The 24,304-nt window shown below is 51.3% G+C and overlaps 1 protein-coding gene across 1 annotated transcript; it reads right to left on the bottom strand.

Moving 5' to 3' along the window:
* Window positions 1-7,850: 7,850 nt before the first annotated feature.
* Window positions 7,851-23,142, bottom strand: GHRHR (growth hormone releasing hormone receptor). Its single transcript, XM_049785974.1, has 14 exons — window positions 23,086-23,142; window positions 22,129-22,231; window positions 21,949-22,056; window positions 21,310-21,407; window positions 19,721-19,818; window positions 18,894-19,023; window positions 17,873-18,026; window positions 17,600-17,660; window positions 17,075-17,144; window positions 16,327-16,418; window positions 14,923-15,052; window positions 13,661-13,702; window positions 12,424-12,487; window positions 7,851-7,966 (listed from the first exon to the last, which is right to left on the bottom strand). The coding sequence occupies exons 1-14, from the start codon at window positions 23,140-23,142 to the stop codon at window positions 7,851-7,853; spliced, it is 1,323 nt and encodes a 440-aa protein (XP_049641931.1).
* Between the last annotated feature and the right edge of the window lie 1,162 nt (window positions 23,143-24,304).

Genomic DNA, 24,304 nt, shown 5'->3' with positions numbered 1-24,304 from the left:
CAGGAAGGGGAAGACAGTGGGAAGTTTGGAGTCAAGACCTCAGGAAGTACCTTACTAGGACACAACCCCAGATCAGGCATGGATGGCAAAGCTGGGGGCCCATCAGGCATCCTGAGCCAGGGGGTGAATGGGGCTGTGTCCTAGAGAATAAGGGACTCTCAAAGCTATAACCCCCCAGAAAGCCACAGTAAGGCTGGGCTGCCAGAGAGGTCAGAGGTTAGTGTGAAGACTAGAGCAGAAAAGGCTCCATTTTGTCAACCCGAAGTTAATTCTCCATTTAAGGCTAAGTTTTCATTTAAAGGCTAAATTTCTATCCCAACAATAACGACACGGTCCCCGAGGCTGCTATAAACCACAGTAGGCCGCCCTAGACATCTAGCCATAAGAGAACATGATGAACATCCTAGACGCACCCTTGACAATAGCCAACCAACTTAAAGGTCAAGACATTCTGCTTCTAGCCCTCTAGAATCTGCCTTGTGATGGGGGTGGAGGGCTGGCCTCTCTGGAAAGTGACCCTGGCCTATCAGTTTGTAGTTTGTTTGTTGGTAGATAGAATAATGTTTTGCTTCACTTTATTTCAATTGTGTGGTCTCTTCCTTCAACTCCAGACCCTAGCAGTCAGTATGGGGCAAGTACGAATGGGTCTTCCTCGAGCACCTCCTAGGGTTCCCTGGGGCCAGAGAGACACCATGTGCCTGCCTCCCACGCACACATGTGTACTATTGTGTTCTTGCGTGAATGCACATTATGCATGCATACTGACATAGATGCATGTCCATGCATGTATGCATCCTCCATACACAGGCATGTGCCTGTATGTATGTGTAAACACATGCGTCCATGCGTATGTTGGTGCATTGGTGTGTGTGCAGAGTGGCTGCCAGGAGTTCAAGTGATCTGTGCTGAGTGACCAGAAGGAAATGCATACAGCTAGTAGGGGTCAGGATCCCTTACTGTCCCACCCACCCCTCTATGGGTACTCTGAACTCTCCATTTCTCTCCCTGGACTGGGCTGCTTGCAGCCCGCTAAAGATGGCCCTGCAGGTCATAAGTCCTTAGTCTCAGGCGTCTTCGTGTTGCCCAGAGCAATGACTTGGGAGAGGGGGTTGGCTGGCCATGTGTCATATGGAGGCCGAATGATCCCTGCTAAGGGTCATAGGGCTTCTCTGGACCACTCCTTCCTGCCCCTTTATTCTCTCATAGGACAGGACACTAGATAGCAACAGGAATCTGGGTGGGATGGGCAGGCCTGCCCCCTCTGCTAAAGCACCAGATCCTAGAGTTTCCTGTCCTTACCAGGAGTGGTGGCCCAGCCTTTGTCCCCCACTTGGGCCCCTTGACAGCAGAAGGAATCAGACCTGCCCATCAGCTCTTCTATATTTACCACCTGGTCGCCAAGGAGGATCCATCTTCTGCACAATTAAATGAAAAGAGTTTTAATATCGGCAGGCAAAGGACTGAGCATCAATGGAGAATTAGGTTAGTGCCGGCAATTGAATTAGCGCCGGGTGGCGGGTGCAACGAGGGCTCCCACACGGGCCATCCCTCTCCCTCTCCAGCATCCGGCCTGTCCCCTGGGAGGCTGGCTCCTGTCTCTGGCCTTTCCCACTGGCCTCAGACAGGCAGGTGCAGAGAAGAGGGGGCACGCGGAGGGCCCCACAACAAGGTGAGATCAGGTGCCTGGTTGCTCTCCTCTCGACACCAACTTCCTAGTCTCAGGCAGGCCTTCCCCAGGAGCTGCTTTATCCTCCCCACGCCCCACCCCCAGTCTGTTGTCTGTGCTACACACAATCCTTTGTCCCAGAGCACATTGCAGAGAAATTCAGGCACCGTCAAAGGCACAGCAGGGCGCCTGCCAAATCACCCCCTTGTTCCTCTTTCTATTCAGCATTACTTGTTTTAGATTTACTGGCTGATGAGTGCACCAAGGTGCCCTAGCTAGGCCTCCTGGGAGCAAACTCAGTCACATGGTGGCCCTGCACGTTTGTGGGAGCCAAGTCAAGGATCCTTCCGCTTGCCCTGACCGTGGGGGTCCCATTTGATAAATGCATGTTCAGAGGTGGGCAGTTCCCAGTCCTGGGGGGATGTTTGTAGATGGTGAGGAGAGACCTCAGCAAGAATAGAGCATGTACTGGCCCCTCATCCTCGATCCCTGACATCCCTGTGCGCCCCCCACCCCACCCCACCCCCAGCATACAAGCATTCAGGGAAGCAATGATCAGCAGTGATTTTCACAGACCCACAGGCTCCTTCCCCCACATTCTCCTGTCACCAGCCCTGGGCAGGAGCCTGCACTGCAGAGACAGAAGCAGCAAGAAAAATGACCAAGAGGAGGCCAGCAGGCAGCTGGCGGAGACACCCAGTGCGGAGGCCACTGCGGGTCATCAAGAACAGGGCAGCACTAGCGCAGGGCTCGGGTGTGACAATGCCACTCCTGGCTAGATCCCTGGTCCCTTGGCTCTGGCAGGAGACCTGAGGAATCCAGGGCACAGCAACCTATGAGCAGCAGCATATCCACAGACCCTTGTGGGCTGAAAAACTCCCAGGGCTGTGTCTGGGTCCTTCAGCACTGGGCACGGCTGGTCTCATGTTCCTCCACGAGTTGTGGTAAGGGTGAATGGGTGTGACGCAGCAGGACTATCACACAGGGTGGCCATCTTGTCCCCAGATTGACATTTTGCTTTTTCTCTCCTTAGAAACTGTTAAAATGGCCACGAAAGCCCAAATGAAGACCTGAGGTCAGAGACAGCCCATGGGCCCAAGGTTTTTATGGGAACCATAAAAGCCTAGGGCCTGGGAAGCTCAAAGTTCAGGACAGCCCTGGGGCCCAAGGCCCAGGATTCTGGAAAAGCCCCTTACCTCAATAAAGATCACAAAATATACCTCAGAGAATGCAAAAGCAAAACAAGTTTATTCCAAAACTTTGGGTCTCCCTGGAAGGACGGAAATTAGGGCTGCCTGGAGGAGGAAAGGGGAGCAGAAAGGCAGAGGCAACTAGGAAGGGTACTTGGATGGAAGTGATAAGAGGCTGCAAGAAAAGGCTTAGCATAGAGACCATGTGAGGAAAATGCACATGGTGGTTAGGGCCTTGGAATATAGCTGGATATCTCCTGATCTTTATCTGACTGCCTGGGAGATCATTTCTCCGCCATTACCCTGCAACCTACAGGCCATAGGGGCTGCAGGCGCAGGGCCAAGCTGAGGAAGACCTCACCACGATACCACCTTAGGACTTTATAATTTATATTTAAAAAACAACTCAAGACAGGACATTTCTGAAACTCCCCTAGCAATGGTACCACCCATCTCACTATTATGACATGGTGGTCTGCTTATCTGCTTAAGTTCATCCACTCTGGGAAAAATGTGTTCCCTCCCCTCTTTCAGACTTGGAAAAATTATGATCCAAGCACCATGATTTGGGTTTGGGACACCAGCTCATAAAACTTCTTGAAGTTCTTAAGCTTTGTCTAGGGTTGAGTTCCTCTATTTGACCCCATCACATGCACCTTCTTTGGCTTTTATGGGATTTCTCCCAATGTGAGTTTTTCTACCATTGCCAGGGTAGTTGCTGGGGGTGTGGGATGGTAGGGGCAATGGATGTCTTTGACCTTCTCTTCCTGGCGGCCTTTGTTCCTGCTGGAGCTTCTCTTGAGGGAGGTCCAGTCTTCCCTGGGCCTGCAATTGCACCAGGCCAAGTTCTTCTCAGGCCTTAATGACTGTGTCCATCACAGGGCATCATCAGCTTAAGGCCAATGACGGTGATGCCTTCAACTCACATCTCATGCTTTTGTTCCATCACAAAGATGCATTGTCACGGAGAGGGGGCTCCCTATCTTTCTACCTGCTTCATAACAACAAACACTCCAGTCCCCTCCTTACTACTGTTTCCTTCTCCAAAAACTGGATTATGGCCCACTTACCTCACAGGGCTTGTCCAGGTGACACAGTGACCAAGCCTTAGACCTAATAGGCTGTCACCCACACTACATCTGAGACAAGTGATGCAGAGCTGGTACTTCACGTATGGCTACTGGCAGCCAAGGGTTAAGAGTGAGGTAAAAGGCAAAAAGGGCAGAAACAATATATATATATCAAGATGAAAACCCAGAGGAGAAGTCTGGAGTCTGTAGCCTCAGCTCTTGAAGAGGACATGTCCCTTGAGATAAGGCCACTCTAGAGTTCTCTAGATCTCTTCTGCCTTTCCCTTCTGCCCTGATATGCAGAGACCCTTTGCTATGTAGGTTAGATCAGTGGAAATTGGCCACAAGGCCCTTGTTCTTCTAAGAATGCCAGGTCTAAAGTAAAAGATAGAGACCATAAAGAGCAGTTGGGAGTCAGGCCATGAACCCGTCATCCCATACTTTTGCCTCTTACGTATGTCTTCATTTATTTTTATTATTTATATTTAAAAATAATACTGTGCTCTGTTTCTGTCTTGTTTTCTTTTTTATTTAATTTGTTTGTTTGTTTGTTTGTTTGTTTTGGGCCACACCTGGTGACACTCAGGGTTTACTCCTGGCTATGTGTTCAGAAATCACTCCTGGCTTGGGGTACCATATGGGACACTGGGAATCAAACCATAGAGCACCGCCAGGTGTGGCTCAAAAAAAAAAAAAAAAAAAAACTCTTACAAAACTAGTTTCAAGGCTGTAAACTCCCTAAGCAATTGCCTGTCCCCAAAGCTCTGTTTACTTCCTGCACATCTTCAAATCACTTCATTAATACTCCACAGAGTCTGTTTCAGCTCAACTCACCAGGGTAACCCCTGTGCCCCCCAAGTTGAAAAGTTCCTGACCACTGCACCCCTGAACACTACAGTCCAGAGCATTGAACAGCTAGGACATTTTCTTCAAAGTCTCTCCTCATTGGTGAGGGAGGAGAGGACAGTGGGGGGACTGTGGCTGATCTCTGTGTTCTGACAATGTTGGTCTGGCCCCTTTTTCCTGCAAGCCAAGACAATGTTCCACTGTAAAGCCCCCCCCCCCCCACTTGTCAGGTGTCTATGAAGACAACTGTGGGTGTAGCCCTCCACTTTCAACTCTAGTCCACCTAAATTGGAAGCATCTAGTGAGTTGGGAGGGAGGGTTTCTGGTGTATGTCTTCTCTGCAGAACACCTGCTGGGGCTGGGGAGCTGAAGCTGTCTCCATGAGGAGAAAAAAGCTTCGGTAACAATCATTCCTGGCTGATGTAGAAATGCCCACGTGCTCTTCCGCACTGGCTGGAGGCCAGAAGGTGGGTCACAACTTCCACCTGTTCTGCTGGCATGTCCTAAGGCATGGCAGTGGGCTACCACCTCCGCTCTATGCAGGCCCTGGGCCCCTCCTTGTCCCCAGCCTTTCTCCCTGGGCAATGCTGTGGTTGCAGGGACCAGGGTCACACAAACACACACAAACATAGCCATAGACATGGACAAACACATACAAGCAGACACACATACATACAGATTGAGTACTCAACAGGGCCCAATATTATGCTGGATCAGGATTACACTGCAGGCTACCCAAGTGCCCGCCTGGCATGCAGGGTACTGTGCCGGTGGAAGGAATAGTCTGCCACAATATTTGTATGCTCTTTGCTGCTGTACAGCCTTGTTCAGGCACGGCTTTCAGACTGTGGAGCTCCTACAGTTGTGCTCACGGTTGTCCTCCCTGCTGGAGGCCCCAGGGATGACACCTGACACATCGTACTTGAGCAATCGTCCAGCTAGGAGAGCACTGGCCTTGCACATGGCTAGCCCTGGTTCAATCCCCAGAACCCCACAGGGAATTCTGAGTCCTCCTAAGGTCATCTCTGAGCACTGTTGGATATAGCTCCCCAATAAAAACAAAACATAAAACTGTGTCTTGAGGACAGATACTTGGGCCACCCTAGTCCCTCTTCTAACAGGCCCAGGTTTCTATGGGCTGAGGCTCATCCTAAGGGTCTCATTTTCACTTCATCGCCTCTCAGAAAGCCCATTCTCCCCACTGAGCAGAATCTGGTGCTTGGGTGAGTCCCTCAACCTCTGAACAGAGGGGAGACTGCCCTCTGCAGTGTGGGGTATGATGGGGCCTCTGCAGGCCCAGTCTGTGCCCCTATCTGCAGTCCCCACTCCTGTCTTCTCCAATACCCCCAACTACCTCAGTGCCTCCCACCCTTCACACTGTCCCACAGCCTTACACCCCAATTTCCCCAGAGGTGGAATTCTCATGAGCTCTGCCAGGACCTAACTCTCAGCTTGGGCCTCCTTGAGGGCACAGTCCTATAGGGACCATGGGGCAGGGGGCTGACCCACTGAGGAGTGAGGGAGCCCGAAGCAGTGAGGCAACTCTGGGAAGTGCAATTGGGGATTTGGAGCTAGGAGGAGGCCTGAAGTAGCTGCTGGATCTCCCTGTTCTCAGAGTCCGGCCTCTGGCCCCACCAGGCTTGGCCCAATCTCCCTCCAGCGAAAAATGTTCCAGATGTTCCCAAGGGCCCTTCTGCCTCTAAGTCCAGAAGAGGGTGAAAGGGCGGCCTCAGATTTCTCAGCAGAGGGCTGGTGGCTGGCGCAGGCTGCTGGACCTGGCTGGGCCAAATGTCTCTTTGCTGTTTCTCTGCATCTGTTTCTTTCTGGCCTCCTTCAGGCACAGGGGTGCAGGGCAGAAGGGCACAAGGCAGAGGGCACGGGTTCTTGAAGTGACGGCACTGCTGGTACCTTTAGAACACAGTGCTGCAGGCACTGCTGATATGTACTGGGTGTGATATTGCTCACTGTTTTCATTCGTGAGCCGCTGCCTGGCCCCACATGGCCCACAAGACACAAGCAGCCAACGAGCACTGGAAAAGTTTGAGTGATAGAATGAGCACCACTGCTCCCATGGTCTCTGGCATGCAGCAGAGAGGGGAAAGAAACTGTCTCAGGAAGACAATTGTCCTAGAGGGACAACATTGGATGCACAGAGGTTCTTTGGGGCATAGGGCAGGGAGATAAAGGAGGCCCAGATGGCAGAACAGAAATGAGAGTGTACGGAGAGATCAAAGCCTGACTGGCAGCGGGTCTCCCATCCCCAGAGACATACAAGGTCAGCCAGACTCAGACAGTCTTGTGAGCCCCTGGAACACCTGAAGATCTGCTGAGGCTGGGAGCGCTCATGATTTCTGGCTCCAGTTGTGCCTCTAGCTTCGTCCCCTAGGACTTGGGTCAGTCACCCCTTTCTCTGAGCCTCACCTGAGCTCTGCCAGGAAAACACCTGAACTTGGTTGTCACAGATACACTTGCTATTGCCAGGGACAGGATGGGGGCTGGGTCCCAGCTGGAAGCAGGTCTTTGCGGGGTTCACCTCTGTGCTGCCCCCTTCATATGCCCTTGGGGAGACTGAGGCCTCAGTGTCAGCAGGCAGGGAGGAGTCTGTTGGGGGACTGAATGGGATCCCCTAAGCCTCACTGCGGGTTAGCTCAGGCATTCGTGATGGGCTGCCTATGTCAAGTGTAAGTGGGTGAGGAAGGACAGGGGCCAGCTGGGGCCTGAGAGGGACAGAACAAGCCTGAAGGTCCCCCCGGCCCCGTGTGCTTACACCCAATGCTGGCAGCCTGAAAATCAAAATATATGCAGGGTGGTCCTCACTGCATCCAGTGTTGGCCAAGGTGCCCCAGTCCCTGACTACAACTCTAACTCCAGGGACCCTGTGCTGCAGGGATCCCCCACCTCCCCTGGGCCACACACGGTCTCAAGGGGTTCCAGAGTACACAGAGCAAGCACCCAGCCTGCAGGAAACAAGAACATCTCAGCATATCCCCGTGGCTTGGGCCCTGGCTCCCACTCTCCCTAGCAGAGCTTCCTCCCAGCCCCTCTTGCACGCACTTGGCTCTGTAAACAGCCTTAACGTCAGCTCTTGGCGGGTAATTTCCCATGATTACAGGCCCGGCAGCGCAGCGAGACCACAGCTGCCAGGAAGCGAGGCCCTGTCAGGGCAAGTAGGAGCGCATGCTCAAGGCACGTGTCTGAGAGCAGACACACATGGGCACACACGTGAACACAGACACATGCAGATGCGCACACTCCATCCACCCAGCTCCAGGATTTCAGGGGCCCAGTTTGGCTCAGGGACTTCACAACCTTCCCTGGAGCACTATACTTGGGCCAGCAAGGTGGGGGACAGAACAGGTTTGGGGGCAAGGACTCCCATTTAGCCCTTCCTTCTAGGGAGAAACTTCTAGAATCTTCCTCCTCTGTATGGTCCAAGGGAGGAGCACCAGAAGAAGGAGCCTCTAGTAGGGCACCTGCCTTGCATACGACTGACCTAAGTTAGACTTCAAGCACCATGTATGGTCCCCCAATCCCAAAGAAAAAGGATCCTCAGCACCACCTGGTGTGGCCACAAGACAAGCAACAACAGAGAGCTTCCCTTTTTATAGGGGAATACCTGTAGCATGCTGGACTCTTCCTGGCTCCAGGGTGAGGGGAACCACTATTAGGATATGCCTATCTGCAATGCCTGTGCTCAGACTCCTGAGTTATCTCTGAACTCTAGAAATGCCCTGTGGCTTCTGCCTTGAGGTTCCTACATACATTGTGGCTGTGGGAGTGTCCAGGCATGCGTGCTGATGGAACTGTGGGGTGTGCAGGTGTGTGGGCTGATGGGAAACATGTCTTCGTCTTTATTTTTCCTTCTAGCCATTCCCTTTCCCTTCTTCCTGCCCCTGCCCTGCTGCCCACACAGGAAGCTTTGTTCTTCTCCCAGCAGTGCCCTGGCTGGCAGGTGTGGACTGGGCAGTGCCCTCCCTCCCTCCCAGACGTGTCAGTCGCAGAGTTCTTGGCCTCAGTTATCCAGCCATCTAGTGGTCACAATGAGTATTGTGTGTCTCCACCCACACCAGCCTCGCTGCAGAGACTTTTAAAAGACCCTGCAGGGCCGTTGAATAACTTGCTTCCTGAGGTCCTGGGATGAGCAGGCGATTTCTGCAAGGCTTTGAGTCTTGGTCGTGGCCCTAGACCAGGGATCCTTGCCACAAAAGAAACTAGAGCAAGCGTTCTGAGAGAGAGAGAGAGAGAGAGAGAGAGAGAGAGAGAGAGAGAGAGAGAGAGAGAGAGAGAGAGAGAGAGAGAGAGAGAGAGAGAGAGAGCTCCTGCTACACAAGCCAGTACCTTCAGAAGTCAATATGACAAATTTTCCAATAGTGCACAGTGAAGTCAGAGAAACAGCAGGGAGGGAACTTGCCTTGTACGTGGTCAACTCCAGGTCCACCCTCAGCACCTCCAGAGAACCCCCTGAGCACTCTCGGGAGTGATCCCTAAGCACAGGGTCAGGATTAACCCCTGAACAAAGCTGCAAGTGTTCACAAAACTAAAAATAAATTTAATGTTTTATTTTATTTATTTATTTATTTATTGGTTTTGGGGTCATACCTGGCAGCACTCAGGGGTTACTCTGGGCTCTACACTCAGAAATCACTCCTGGCAAGCACGGGGGCCCATATGGGATGCTGGAATTCGAACCACCATTCTTCTGCAAGCAAGGCAAATGCTCTACCTCCATGCTATCTCTCTGGTCCCAAATTTAATGTTCTTTAAGTTTTGTGTTTTGTTTTGGTTTTTGTTTGTTTGTTTGGGGGGCCACAACTGGTGACGCTCAGGAGTTACACCTAGCTATGAGCTCAGAAATCGCTCCTGGCTTGAGGGACCATATGGATGGAACCCCCATCCGTCCTAGGCTAGCGCAGGCAAGGCAGACACCTCACCACTTGTGCCACTGCTCAGGCCCCTGTTTTTTTAAGTTTTTAAAATCTGTGTGCTCCAAAATTGGCTCCAAAATTCTAGGTCTAGGTTCTGCTTCTGGGTTTTTATGTATTTGAAGTGTTCTTGAAGAAAGGCACTTGTCCTTACAACGATTTCTTTGGAAAATTGGAATAATTGTCTTCAATAGATCTGTTCAGTGATAACTTTACAAATGTGATTCAGTGATTACCTTTACAAATCACACAGCAGGATGAGACTAGCAAGTCTCTACTTTGACTAACAATTTTGTGAGATTCAATTCATGTGTCATAAATCTCACACTTTTAAAGTGTATGATTCAATGTTTTTTTTACCATACTGACAGTCAACAAACATCTTGTCTGATAATTCCAAGATACTTCATTATCTCTGAAAGAAACTCCAAGCCCAGTGCTCAACAGTCCCTAAGTCCCCGACCCCAACACCATTTTCTCCTCTCTCAGTCCTTGCTACCATTTATCTAACTTCTGCATCATCTGCACCTTTCATAAATGACCTTTGCCACTGAGGTCTTTAGTTAAAGACTACGGTCTTTCTTTAGCATATTTTCAGGGTCCAAGTTCATTGCAACTTATACCAGTGCTTCACAATATGTCTTTACTGATTGAGAGTTCATAGCCTGTTACTACCTCCTGTTTTTTCCATGTATCAACTAATGTTCATAGGCATCAAAATGGGACTTTTAGCAGCAATGAACATCCTTGCTGTGAATATTCATAGCATGTTCTTACACAGACAAGAGCTTTCATTCTACAATGTTTGTCTAACACAGGTGATGTCACATTGCTTGACTTTTTGAGGGATTGGCAGACCTTTCCCCAAAGCAATGGCACCATTTTACATCCCACCAGCAACGCATGGGGTCACCCATTCCTGTACATCCTTACCAAGACATGAAATTGTCTTCTTGTTCACTTTACCTTTCAAGGCAATGAGAAATGGTATCTCAGGATTTCTAGGTCCATTTTTTAATGACAGACTTTTACTTGCTATATTGGCTGTTTTTATAATATTATACATATATATTGACTTTGAATATAATATATATATATTGATTCTGAAACTACCAAAACACAATGCATATCTATACATAGAGAATGAGCTCAAGGAATTAAAAAAGGCAGAGAAAATAATCTTTGCAGAAACATGCAAAATCAGTGACGACTCTCTCTGGCTGATTATTCTGGTCTATCTTTTAGCTCTTTCAGATGCTTTGTAAAAAGAAGAAATGACTTTGATGAGTTTTGAGGAACAGAAACTGGGTGGGGGGTGATGAAGAGGGCTTGGGAAGTGGGGCTGCCCTTGACCATTTATCTGGCCAGCTGACCACATGGCCACAATAGGTTGTGGATTTTTTATGGTTGGACACACACACACCCATGACCCAGTAAGCAGGTTCTACCCAAAGAGGCTTGACAGTGAAAGCCAGTGGAGATTGAAGGTTTCCTGAAGAAAGAAGACTGGAACGAGCACTCTGTCATGGAGACAGATTTCCTACTGGCCATACAGTCCCACCACTGCCACCATCCTACCTGTCTCATGGATCAATAAACAAAAAAGATTTGGACTAAGACTGGGCAGAGTTTGGTGTGGGCATTGAGATCAGTTTCCAGTCAAAAACACCCCAGTTCTCAGCTTCTCCCCTACCAAGAAACAGGCTGTGAACAGCTGCTTTCTAGGCACCAGTGGACATTGGAGAGAGAGAGAGAGAGAGAGAGAGAGAGAGAGAGAGAGACCTTAAGCAGAATATTCGAGAATAATAGCAAAGGGATCCAAGAGTTTCTGGAGGAGCAACCCCAATGGCTGAGGAGCTCAAGAAGAGCTGCTAGAACTCAGTTACTACAAAGCAGTGCAGGGCACCCTTTTACCAAGCACATCCAACTGGAGCACTCACAGAATGGGTTCCCCTTTTCCAACATCCCATCCAGCTGGTGGCTCACACTCATGGCTTCAGGGATGGGAACCGCAGGTGCTCAGGAGTCAAAGGACACCATGTTAGCCCTCCAGGTCTTGGGACACAAAGACAGGATGCTACCATGTGACCTTTGGGACACATGGGAGATTCACATGGATGATGGTCCATGTGGTGCCCATGTAGGGAAAGCCATGGAGCCAATATAGAAGGGGCAAACCCATGGATCTTATTCAAGTTGAGTGTCAGGACTAACCTGGGTTTAGAGGCATCACCCCAGCATCTCTGTCTTTACAAGCATAGGCTCCCCAGCCTATGCCCCATGAGCTACAGAGCACAGAGACATAGACACCTCTCAACAGGGTCTTGACAGGAGCAGGGCCAGAGGAGGTGGAGAGAAAAATCACACAGGGAAGCTGTAAATACAAGGGCTAAGAGCTGTTGTATGAGGGAGCTAATGCGAACTGAGTGGCACAAATGCTTCTGGTCCAGCAAATGGAAGCCAGCAAGGCTGTGTCCCACCTGCTGTGTCCCACCCACGAAAAAGGCTTGGGCCACATGCACCACTTAGGGCCTCTGGGTCGAGCCTATGAGAGCAGAGTTGAGAGAGAGGGAGCCCCAGGGTGCATAGAACAGCAAATGATGTGGGTGGCCTCAGTTCCAGCAAAGGTGCAGGTGGTGTTGAAGCTGCTCAGGGCGGATGTAGACACTACTAGCAGACAGAGGTCAACCCCTTTCCAGATGGGCAGGAAGGCTCTGTCCATGGGGCACAGGGACTTCTGGGCAGGAGCTCAGGCTCCTGGCAGTGCCACCTCCGCAAGATCTCGGTCCTCACCTCCAGGAACAAGGGACAAGACATTAGGAAGGCCTTCGGCCACCAGTCTGAGGGTGCATGGGAGAAGCTGGGAGTGGGATGTGAGGGGTATCAGAAGGGGGTGGATTTCCTGCAGGGCCACATCTGGCCCAGCACTGAGCACAGCTTGGTCTGGGCCCACCTGTGTCTCCTTGAGATGCTCCAAGTTCCTGAAACGCTCATGTCCGACCTGCAATCCTCCCTCAGGCGGACACGCAGCTGAGTCCTGCCCAGAACCCCAGAACCTGTGACCCTTTATCTTCAAAAGGATCCTAGGAGATCTGGCAGAGTAGGGCCATAATACTTGGAGAGAATGGGGAGACATTTTTCTGTCCAGCCTCAGGGAACCTTCTGGCCACTACCACCCCAGTCACTGTTTCTTGTCTGATATGCAAAGCTCTCCTTGGGGTCACGGCCCCTGATGGCGGTCATAACCCGCGACACTCAGAACCCCAAGTCTTGTTCTTGCACCTAAAGGGAGAGGGAAGCTCAGACGAGGGTGAGTGCGGAGGGGACATGGGGGCAGGTGCAGGCATACTGCAGGCCCTCCCTCTGCCAGCAGAGGGAGCCCTGGTCCCATTCTAAAACAAAGTGCAGGGTACCAGCACTGAGCTAGTTTCCCACTTCATCCCACAAAGCAATCCTGTTGTAAGGGGGAAATGCAGAGGCTTCTGGGCTTTGGGGTTCTTCCTCTGCCCTGAGTCCATATTCTATAAGCCATTGGCACCACAGCTTGTTCAGCATGGTCCTTTGGGTTCTGTCCACTCTTCAAATCTGTTTCTCAGCTTCAGCTCTGCATCACTCTTGTTCCAAACCTCCCAAACGACCACCTCTGAATTTCTTTACCCACTACTTCTGTTCTATTATTCAGCCCCACCGCCAAGGAGACTCTTCTCTAAAATTTTCCTTTCTTCAAGATGAAGAATACAGAATTGGATCCATTTATGGGTATCCAAATGGTCTCCTTCATTTCCTGCTGAGTGGATGGGAAGCTGGCCCATCCCAGAGGAGAAACAGATGACAGAGGGAGTGTGCTCAGGATACATTTAACCTGTCCTGCTCAGGACAGGATGTAAGATTCAAGGTGGGAGAACAGGGCCTCAGGATCTGAGCATAGGAAGGCTGCAGGAGAGTCAGGGCTGAAGAGTTTCCTACCTCTTGGTTGAGGAAGCAGTATAGGATGGCAACGATGAATCCCTGGGGGTGGGAGGAAAGGTGTTATTTGAATATTTTGTGGCCTCATGGTGCCCACACACTTCCTGTAACTTTATCCCAAAAGATTCTGGACTGTGGCTTGAGCCAGGGCTTCAGGCAAAGGAAAGATAAACATGGGCAACACTTACTCTACGTGGCAGACACATCACCTCACGTGATTGCCATACCAAGTCTGCCAATGCCCTGATTCTATGGGCACTTACTCTTACTTTCTTTGTCTATGTAACACTTGGGATTAAGCACATAGCCTAGACAGTGATTTTTTTAAATATTGCTTAATACATGTTGGTTGGATGGATGGATGGATGGATGGATAGGTGGGTGGATGGACAGGTAAATGAGGAAGTGGATAGATTAATGGATTGATGGATAGATAGACAGATGGATAGATGAATAGGTAAATGAGAGGGTGGATGGAAAGACAGATGGGTGATGGGAGGATGAATGAATAGATGGGTAGATAGATGGGTAGATAGTTGGGTAGTTAGGTGGATGAGAGGATGCATGGATGGATGGTTGGTTGAATGGATGGATTAATGACTATATGGGTATATGGATGTATGGGTGAATGGGTGGATGAATGGATAGATGAGTGAATGAATGAATGATATGGTGGTGAGTGCATGAGTAGATGAGTGGATGCATAGGTGGATGGATGAGTATATGGGTGGATGGATGAATGGATGGATAGATGGACCAGTTAGTGGACGGATGAGTAGATGAGTCAATGAATAGGTAGGTGAGTAGATGGATGAGTAGATAGGAGGGTGTATGTAAGTATATATGTATGTGTATATGGATGAATGGTTGGATGATGGATGTATTGTATGTGAGTGGAAGTAGGTGGGTGGATAGGAGGGTAGATAGTTGGTAGTAGGGTTGTCAGGTATACTGTGAGTAGATGGGTAGACATTATATGGTTAAGCATAAAAGTGCTGATGGGTAAGTAGAAGGATGAATGAATGGGTAGATCGGTAGGTGTACCAATGGCTGAATGATGGCATACAGGGGTGGAAGTACAACTCTGAAGTTGAGTATAGAAAAGTTGAATAAATGAAGATGGCTGACAGAACATACAAAGACAATTGAACAGCTTGACAAGTGTCTAGAACCCTCCATACCCAGCTTAGGTGCCCTCACCCTACCTTAGAACCCAGCAAGCTTGTGGGTACAGCCCTGCCCTCAAACCCAGCGGGCCACACCTGGAATGAACCCAATCCCAGCTCCAATGGGAGGCGGATGTTCAGGCCAATGTCATCAGGCAGAAAATTAAAGATGATGTGATGCGTCCCGAACAGTGGGATGAGTAGAAGTGTCGACCTGGAGAGTCGCCTGTAGGAGGGGGACAGTCTCTTACATTCTTGCCCACTCTCACATCCCACCAGAACTTCCACACATCAGAGCTTAATTGTCCCCTCCAACTCCCAGACTTGACGGCAGAGCAAGGAGCTATGAACTCCTCTCTGCCAAGTTGTGTCTCCATTTACTCCAGACAAAGGCTACATGCACATAGTTCAAAGTCAAGTTCAAAAATCAGTTCCCTCCAAGAAGTCCTCCCGGACTATCCTCAACCTTCCACTCCTCCTCTAGAAAAAAAAAATCCCCATCCACAGAATTCTGGTCTTCATTTATCTGGCCTAGTCACTGGCTATCTCAAGCCACACACTATAAGCCCTTGGGGAGCAGGAAGTCACATCTGTCCTACCTAGGATCATGAGGAAGAGCTAGAGAGCAAAGTGGTGAGTTATGAATAGAATAGAAACATGCTGATTCCCACTGCAGCGTCTCACAAGGCTCACACACATTCACACACACACACACACACACACACACAGTTTCACTCACATACATATTCATGAGTATGAATGCACAAATATGTACTCACCTATTGACATACATAGTAACACATTCACACATATCTCATTTGCCCCCATAGACTTGAAACACCGACCATCTCTACACACCTGCTTGTACTTACATATAAACATACTTACACACATCGACACATTCACATTACATTCAATTGGCACAAGATCGCATCATACACTCATTCTCCCACACCAGTGGTGGGCAACCTGCATCTCGCGAGCCACATGTGGCTCTTTACACTTTTAATTTGGCTCTTCTGTGTGCCGCGGGACTCTGCCCCTAGTCTCTGTCAGTGCGCGCCCCGTGTGTAGCCCCGGCAGCCAGCACCACACAGCTCTGATCAGAACCAAGGCCGATGTTCACGTTAGTGTTTGTGACTTTGTCAGTCATTGTCAGGATGTAATTTTCTCTACACTGTAAGGCAAATGTTATGGAGTTTAATGTTATCGATAAATAATACCGTTCTAAAGTTTTTGTTTTATTAGTTGTGTTATTTGTATCCTCCCAACCTATGTGGATACTTGCATGCAGAATAGTCTCAATAAAAACTAAAAACAGTGTACCGTCCTATGTATTTTTGGTTTTGAAAATGTGGCTCTCAAAATAAATTTCAATCTGGTTTTGGCGCGATTTGGCTCAGTTGAAAAAAAAAGGTTGCCAACCACTGTCCCACACACTGTGCCTTCACACACACACACACACACACACACACACACACACACACACACACACTTTACCAGTACTGAGACCGGGTGTTCAGGCTGCCCTGGGCTGGCTCCAGTTTTCTCAGCAGGATGCGAATAATGTTCAGAAAAAGCCCAAAGTTCACCTGGAAATAGTGCCAAAAGTGAAAGCAAGAGTGGGTAGGGGCTTGGTGATCTGGGGTGGGGTCTTTTTTAGGGTGCAGAGAGCCCAGAGTCTTGAGTCAGGGATCTGGAGGCATACAGAATTTGGCTCTAGAACTCACAGCCAAACATGAGACTAGGAAGGCCCACCTGGAACTTAGGGTTCAGGGTTCCACCCTCTTCTCCTGTGCCCAGTGGGGGGGGGGGGGGACAGCAGGCCACCATGTCTCAATGCCTTTAGCACCAAACAAGCACAGGCAGCTGGTGAGTTGGGGAATGCACTTGCAAAGTGGTAGGGATGGGATTGGGAGTGTCCCCCGCCTGGCACACAATCCTGCTGGCCCTGTTCACAGAGAGCCACTGGAGGATTTCCACAGCCCTCTTTTCCCAGTCCAGTTTCTCCCTGCTGGATTTCAGGGCTGACTTGCTACCGGGCACCAGATGTGTCTGGCAGAGAATGAGAAACAGCCTAGGAGCAACCCCTGGTTGACATCTGGAGACTCGTTGAATACCTCATAGGGGACAAGTGAAGAGTCCACAAGACCCAGAATTCCTAAATCCCAGCTCATGTTTTTTCTGCTATGGATGCCCCCCAACCCCCAGGACTCCAAGGACAAAGGACTGGGTCCCCAAGACTAACCCCAACGGAAAGCACTATGGGCCCTTTGATGATCCACCAGTAGAGGGAGCTGTCATCTAGGTCCCAGCACCTGAGGAGCAGAGGTGGGATTAGAGGGTGCGAGGCCCTCCCACCTCTCATTGGTCTGTATTCTTTGCCCATCTGGTCTCAGCCCTCCGATCTGACCCCTTCTTTGCCTCCTCCCGTCTCTCTCCACCTAGACTATGAACTGGCTTGGGGGAAAAGTCTTAATTCTTCCTTGCTGGCCAACACTGCCCAATCCCAGGAAGGGAAGCTCTGACACCCACCCTCCTCTCCCCAGGTTTACACCCTGAGAATCTGGGTGCACCCCTCCCTCAGATACTCAAGACTGCTAAGTGTTGCCTGTCCACTGTCCACTGTCCCATGGCCCATTTCTCCCAGCCTGAAGTCTCAGGAGACCCAGCACCCACTACTGGGAGAGCAGGTAGGGTACCTGCCCTGACCTATAAGCCCCACATGAACTTGGGTAGCAGGTGGTGTGAGCCAGCAGCCAGCCCAACTCACGCAATGTCCTCAAAGGCCACTTTGCATATGACCCACACGCCAGTGAAGAGCAGAGGAAGGCCTGGGGTGAGGAGCAGAGAAGGAAAGGGGTGGTTGGCCCTAACCCCAATTCCCAACCTGCTCCCCAGAAGCCTTTGTTCCTTGTCCCTTCCCAACCCCTGGAGGTCATAGTCCCTTCCCGAGTCTTCCTCAGTGAACTGAGGGTCACTTTGTTCTGATCATGCTCGTCTCAACTCCCCTCAATTTCCCTCAAATGATCCCCTGGACGCTCACCCCAGCCTGCAAGAACCAGCGCCCAGAAGGTTCTCCAGGCCTGGAGTGATGGTGAGGCCAGCAGACAGGTGAGGTACACGGCTTCTGCCCACAGCCAGCTGAAGTTGGTCATGGTGGCAAAGTGTGAGGTGGCCACAGACACTTTGCAGAGGACCTGAATGCCAGGGACACTCATCAGGGCTCAAGTCTGCCCTGCCACATGCAGACCCCAATTCCCCAACCGCATTCCCCAACCCTCGCCATGAGTACCTCTAGAAGGTACTGAGGTAATGAAGACCACAGACCAACTACATTCAAGTAGGCTTTTCTTCCTGTGATTTGGGAAGCCCCTCTGCCCTCAGCCCATCTAGAAGAGGAGAAATACCTTTCCAAGGTCTCCTCTGGGGTGGGGTGGGGTGGGGGAATTGCCCCTGAGTCCCCGCTGTCCAGCTGGGCCTAGCCCTACTCAACATCTGCTCACACTCCTAGACTCTCGACTTAAATGCAGGGTCGGGGAGAACTCAGGAGCCAAGGGTGCATTACATACCACTACCCAATTCAAATCCCTGCAGTGTGTGGGCCCCCAAAGCTATGGGGTGTGGTCCCAGGCGCTCTGGGGCACTGTCCATGTGAGTGACTTGTAGTCCCTGAACTCAGCACAGTCCCAGCCTAAATTACCCAACTAGGCTCGCAGGGTCCTTGCTAAGGAACAGACAGGCTCCCGCTAAGAACGAGTTCCCAGCCACGTGTCCATCTCCAGGACTACCCAACTTCCCAACTTCTGCCCTCTCAGGTCTTGCTCACATTGGTCCTTCCTTTCTGATCTCGTCTCCCGCCTCTTCCCTCTTGGCTAGCCTCAAATTGGGGGACACTCCCCCTAGAGCCCCCTCCCCAGTTCCTCACACCCACAGCCTCAGATCAGGATCTGCAGGGGATGCAGAAGGGCCTGGGACTTGCCCTGCACAGAAGGCACGGCTCAGCCCTGCAGCACCCGGCCTGTTCAAGTGCCCCAACCCCACCGGCTCCCTCGCGCTGCGCTGACCGTGGACAGACTGCAGGGGTCAGCTCCATCTGCATAAAGGGTCGCATCCTTCAGGAACGCAGCGACTGCCTTGAGGATAAAGGAGGCGAACAGCTGGGTGTGGATGTAGTTCCTGGGGCAGTGCAGCCTCCTGGAGGGGTGGCAGGGTATGGGAGAGGGTTCCCACAGAGGGTCTGGTTTGAGGAAGGCGTGGGGGTAGGGGGGCATAGCCCAGGGAGGCTCTGGCTTTGTTCCCTTGACCTGAGTTCCCACTGCTACCGCAGGCCGGCTTCCCCAGCCCTGCCTGCTCTTGGAGCTGTAGGGAACAGGAACCCCAGTATGTGGAGTGAAGGAATGTGCGAGTTGGGGTGAACTGCCCACGAGTGGGCAGAGTGCGGGGAAGAAGCGCAGGCTGCAGGCTGTGGGGCTCAAGTCCTGAAGTGAGAGGGACCTTGGGGGAGACCAGGGGGGTGTTAGTCAAAGGCTCCAAACAGTCCAGATAACCTGGACGGAGCCAAGAGGAGGGCTGGCTTTGCATCTAGGCACAGAGAAGAAGGAAAGACAGGGGCTGGCGTCCTGGTACCAATATCAGAACCATGGGAGCAGAGGAAGTAGGGCTCTGGGATGGAAAGCGATAGCTCTTCACCACAGGTACCCCAACTTTCCTCTCTGGCACCCCTTTTTAGAACAAAGGAAAAGTACTCCCCCCAAAATCTACTTTCTTTAAACAAAACTGATGGGAAATGCTCCCCAAGGACAGAAAAGACCTGCTGCAGGCCCCAGATTGTCCCTGGAAAGGACATTGGGGTGGGGTGCTGCGGGTGGGCTTGGAGGCAGGGCACTCGGACCTGAAAGCCACCAGGATGGCAATGGCTATGCAGAGGGTCACAGTGGAGACGCTATAGCCCAGAGTGTAGATGATCTTCACCGTAGAGAAGTAGTATTTCTGCAGGTGGAAATGAAGAGCCAGGTGAGATGAATCGAGGACTGACGGGTGCTTGGCTTGAGGGAAAATCGGGATTAATCCCCAGAACACCCAGGTGCAACCCTCAAGACACCTCTTGGGTGGTCCCCACCCAAAGCCAAACCAGAACAAACCAAAACAAGGAAGGGGCAATGGTATGGTTAGGTACCACCACGCACACGGCCCACCTGGGTTCACTCTCTAGAATCCAACCAGGTAAGCCCCCAAAGTTAAAACACAAAAGCCGAACAAAGAAAAGACAACAAAAGGAAAAATGAAACCCAAACCAACACTGCTGCTAACAAGATAAGAATGCAAAAATAGGGGCCGGAGAGATAGCATGGAGGTAAGACGTTTGCCTTTCATGCAGAAGGTCATTGGTTCTTGGTTCGAATCCCAGCGTCCCATATGGCCCCCTGTGCTTGCCAGGAGCAATTTCTGAGCATGGAGCCAGGAGTAACCCCTGAGCACTGCCGGGTGTGACCCAAAAAAACCACCAAAAAAAAAAAAGGCAAAAATAAAGATGTAGAAGACTGTCCCTCTGGGGGAGGGAGGCTCCTCTGGGAGTGGGCCCCAAGGACTGTGGAAAGTACGCCTGAACAACTCTTGTTTACAGCTTCTCCAAGAGGGGAAGTTAAGGCCAGAGTTTCCTTGGTGGCCAGGGCAGGCCCAACCACATAATCTATCCCTGGAGAATCCCAGAAGCACTGAGAGGAAGTGGGACTTGGAGCTCCCTCACAGCTAAAGGCTAGAAGAACTGCTTGACCCAGAGACAGGCAGGTGGATGTGGAGGTTGTGCAGAGGATCAGTACTGCAGGTCAAACAGTCTTTCTACTGAGATGGCCTAGTCGTGGGGAGGGCATCAATCCTGGATTGATCCCTGGCATCCCATAAGTTCCCCCAGAGAACTGCCGAGAGTGATTCCTGGAATCAGAGCCAGAAGTAGCCCCTGAGAGCCAGAGCCAGAAGTAGAGCTCCTAGATGAGCTGGAAGCAGGGAGAAGGAAGAAAGAAAGAAGAGAGAAAGAAAGAGAAAGAGAAAAAAGAAAGAAAGAAGAAAGAAAGAAAGAAAGCAAGAAAGGAAGGAAGCAAGAAAGGAAGGAAGGAAGAAAGAAAGAAAAGAAAGAAAGAAAGAAGAAAAGAAAGAAAGAAAAGAAAGAAAGAAAGAAAGAAAGAAAGAAAGAAAAGAAAGAGAAAGGAGAGAAAGAAAAAAGAATAAAAAGAAAGGAAGGAAGGAAGGAAGGAAGGAAGGAAGGAAGGAAGGAAGGAAGGAAGGAAGGAAGGAAGGAAGGAAGGAAGGAGGGAGGGAGGGAGGGAGGGAGGGAGGGAGGGAGGGAGGGAGGGAGGGAGGCAGGAAGGGAGATGCAGGGCCCTGATGTGGGCAGCCCTTGCATAGGTCCTACCCAGTTGGAGACTGGGATGCCACTAGATAAGGACTCCCTGCCCTTCATCTCAGGACCCCTGAGCCTCTCACCTCTTCAGCCAGCTTGTCCAGGGGCACAGGGCAGGCCTCCAGGTACGGTGGGAAGGGCAGGGACCAGCCTGAGTTGGTGCAGTCCCTCTTCACCTGCCCTGTGGGCAAGTAGGGGGGCTTTGACACCCTGTCTCCAGGACAGAAACCCAGGCAGAGGCTGCCAGAGAGACTCCAGGGGACTCAGGTCCATCAGCCAGGACTTGCACTGGGCCCTCCACAAGCCATGAACGGAGCCACTGAGGCCAAGTCACTTCTCAGGGACCACAGAGCCAGAGGGGATCCTAAGTGGGGTTGGCAGACAGGGGATTGAGAACTGTTTCTGCTGGCTGCTGCAGTGGCTGGGGGGACTGTGCACCAGGGACCCCAGGCCAGGGAAGAAAGCAGAACATTCCTAAGGCCTGCAGGGAGTGGGGGGACAGGCAGCTTGGCTCGGCATCCCCATCCCTTGTGAAATTCTGCTCTCTATATGGTGCAAGTGGGGGGCTGGTAACTTTCCCAGGTCTTACCCAGAGAGAGTTAGTGCCCAAATCCAGTCTGCCTGCCCCTTCTCACTCCGAAGGGAGCCAGACTTTGTCCACTGCCCTAGGGAAGCCCCTTCCATACCCTGATCACCAAGGCCCCAGCACCCCTGCCCCTCACCTGGCTTGGAGCTGAAGTGAGAGATAAAATCCGGGCAGGAGAGAGTCACACACTTCCCCAAAGTGGCTGGGGGCCAACATAGCAGCCCATCCCAGGCTCGGGGGCAACCTAGACAGGATCAGAGCACTCAGGATTGTGGCCACGGGACCCAAGAGGCCACCCGGGCCCTCAGAGCCTTACCCAGAGAGGTGTTAGACAGCTCCGACGTAGCCCCAACACATGCTCTTTCGTCCTCTCTCAGCTGGACCATAAAGTCACATTCTGGATGCACCAGGCTCTGTGCCTACAAGAAAGAGAAAACACAGGCACAAGTTCAGTTCATGCTCTTTTAGGGATCCTGTGACTGAAGACAGACACAGAAAGTGCTGTTCCCCACTTGAGTGCATGCTGGGCTCCCTGAACCACCAGGGAAAGAAGAGGCGATAAAGGAGTCTAGGGTGGTTGGTTGTTTCTCCTGCCTGAGACAAGGCTCATCTGGTCACAGGACAGCAGGGCCAGAGGACAGTGGGCCACAGGGCAGCAGGGAGTGAGTGGACTTTCCTTGCAGACAGCCCACCTGGATTTGATTTACAACACCCCTATGGTCGACCCTTAGTCCTTCCAGGAGTGATCCTGAGCCAAAGGACTGAGGCAAAGGGATGAAGATCTTCCCTGGAGGAGAGTGTGGAAGAGTAGAAGAACACACAAAATAAAGAGTAAGCAGGGGGAGTCGCCAAGACCACAAGTATAGGGCCGGGCGGTGGCGCTAAAGGTAAGGTGCCTGCCTTGCCTGCGCTAGCCTTGGACGGACCGCGGTTCGATCCCCCGGTGTCCCATATGGTCCCCCAAGCCAGGAGCAACTTCTGAGCACATAGCCAGGAGTAACCCCTGAGCATTACCGGGTGTGGCCCAAAAACCAAAAAAAAAAAAAAAAAAAAAAAAAAGACCACAAGTATAGAAATATCTCCTGCAAAGGGATCCAAAAGGACAGTCCACTAAGCACAGAGGTTTGAAGAGTCAAAAGACAGAGATGTGAAGGCCAGGGATGGAGGGGAGGACAGGCTAGCCCTAGGCCTGCCCTGCTGGATGGAAGATAGAGAGACTCTGACCTGCCCAGGACCCTCCCTAGTGCAGGGAGGGCAGGCCCAGGCAACTCACCAATTGGAAGGAGCTCAGCAGGCAGAGAGCGCAGGTACCCCAAGTACTGCTGTCCATGCTGGGGTCTGCTGGCCCAGCCAGCCTCTGTGTGTAGCCTCTGTGTCCTGCTCACTGCCGCTGTCCCCTCTTCTGGCCACTTGCAGCCACAGACACACCACCCTGCTCAGGTGGCTGTTTGCATAGGCAGGAGGTGTCGAAGAGCACAGAGTCCTGAATATTCACCAGTGCGGTAGCCACAGCAGGCCCCCACAAGTGCGCACACAAAGACACTCAGACACAAGAACACACATGCGGGGCCGGAGTGGTGGTGCAAGCGATAAGGCGTCTGCCTTGCACGAGCTAACCTAGGAAGGACTGTGGTTAGATCCTTCAGCATCCCATATGGCCCCCCCCAAGCCAGGAATGATTTCTGAGTGCATAACCAGGAGCGACCCCTGAGCATCACAGGGTGTGGCCCCCCAAAAAAGAAAAACACATGTACATAACACATAAGCACAGACACAGACACAAGCATAAGTGGGTGGAGAATTCCCAGACCACTGGAATTGGGTCCTTCCCCAAGTGTCCTGCCTCTGACTGTGGGCATGTTCTGGGGTTCAGAGTGGATTTGAAGAGCATGTGGTGCAGAGCTTGGGGCCAGGGGAGGACTGTGGGGTGTCCTGTACTCCCTCCCTCGCTCTCCTTCCCAGGCACTGGCTGCCCGAGACTTGTTTACAGGCAGAACCATGAATGATGCAGCCATGGCTTCCATCTGCCCATGTTGTTTTTCCACTTGGATTCAATGTCAACTGAGGACTAAAGACAAAATATTGTGCCTAGAGAAACCTGCTCACCCTCACCCTCCAGTCACAGGCCAATGGGAAGTGGCTCAGAGCCTCTCGGGAGGAGATCAAGGCGAGGAAGGTGCATCGGAGAGGCAGTTAGAACCTTGTGTCCTCAGTGCAGAGACCACAAACAGCCCAGAGTCAGGACCAGGATGTGTCCCTCCTGCCAATTGTGATGGCTGGAATCTCAATACTTAATACTAATTAGGCTCTAGATTAGTGGTTTTTTTCCACACCCAGTAGTGCTCACAAAACCATATGCTGTGGTGGGATTCAAACCTTAATTGCTCATGTAGCTGCTTGTCAAGTCAGTACAGTAACCTTTGGACTATCTCTCTGGGGGAGATTTTGAGGGGGAGATGGGGAGGGCACAACAAGTAGTGCTCAGGGCTTCT

This window comes from Suncus etruscus, chromosome 13 (genome assembly GCF_024139225.1).
Source record: "Suncus etruscus isolate mSunEtr1 chromosome 13, mSunEtr1.pri.cur, whole genome shotgun sequence".
NCBI classification, from domain to species: domain Eukaryota; kingdom Metazoa; phylum Chordata; class Mammalia; order Eulipotyphla; family Soricidae; genus Suncus; species Suncus etruscus.
Note: the sequence above shows the minus strand (reverse complement) of the source record. Positions and strands in the feature narration are given on the sequence as shown.

Bases quoted from the DNA above. Each gene is read 5' to 3' on its own strand.
- GHRHR (XM_049785974.1), bottom strand. From the start codon at position 23,142: ATGGACAGCAGTACTTGGGGTACCTGCGCTCTCTGCCTGCTGAGCTCC. The intron at 22,232-23,085 runs GTGAGTTGCCTG...TCTTTCTTGTAG, and splicing joins TGCTGAGCTCCTTCCAATTG to GCACAGAGCCTGGTGCATCC. The intron at 17,145-17,599 runs GTGAGTTGGGCT...TCTGCTCCTCAG, and splicing joins GTGGCCTTTGAGGACATTGC to GTGCTGGGACCTAGATGACA.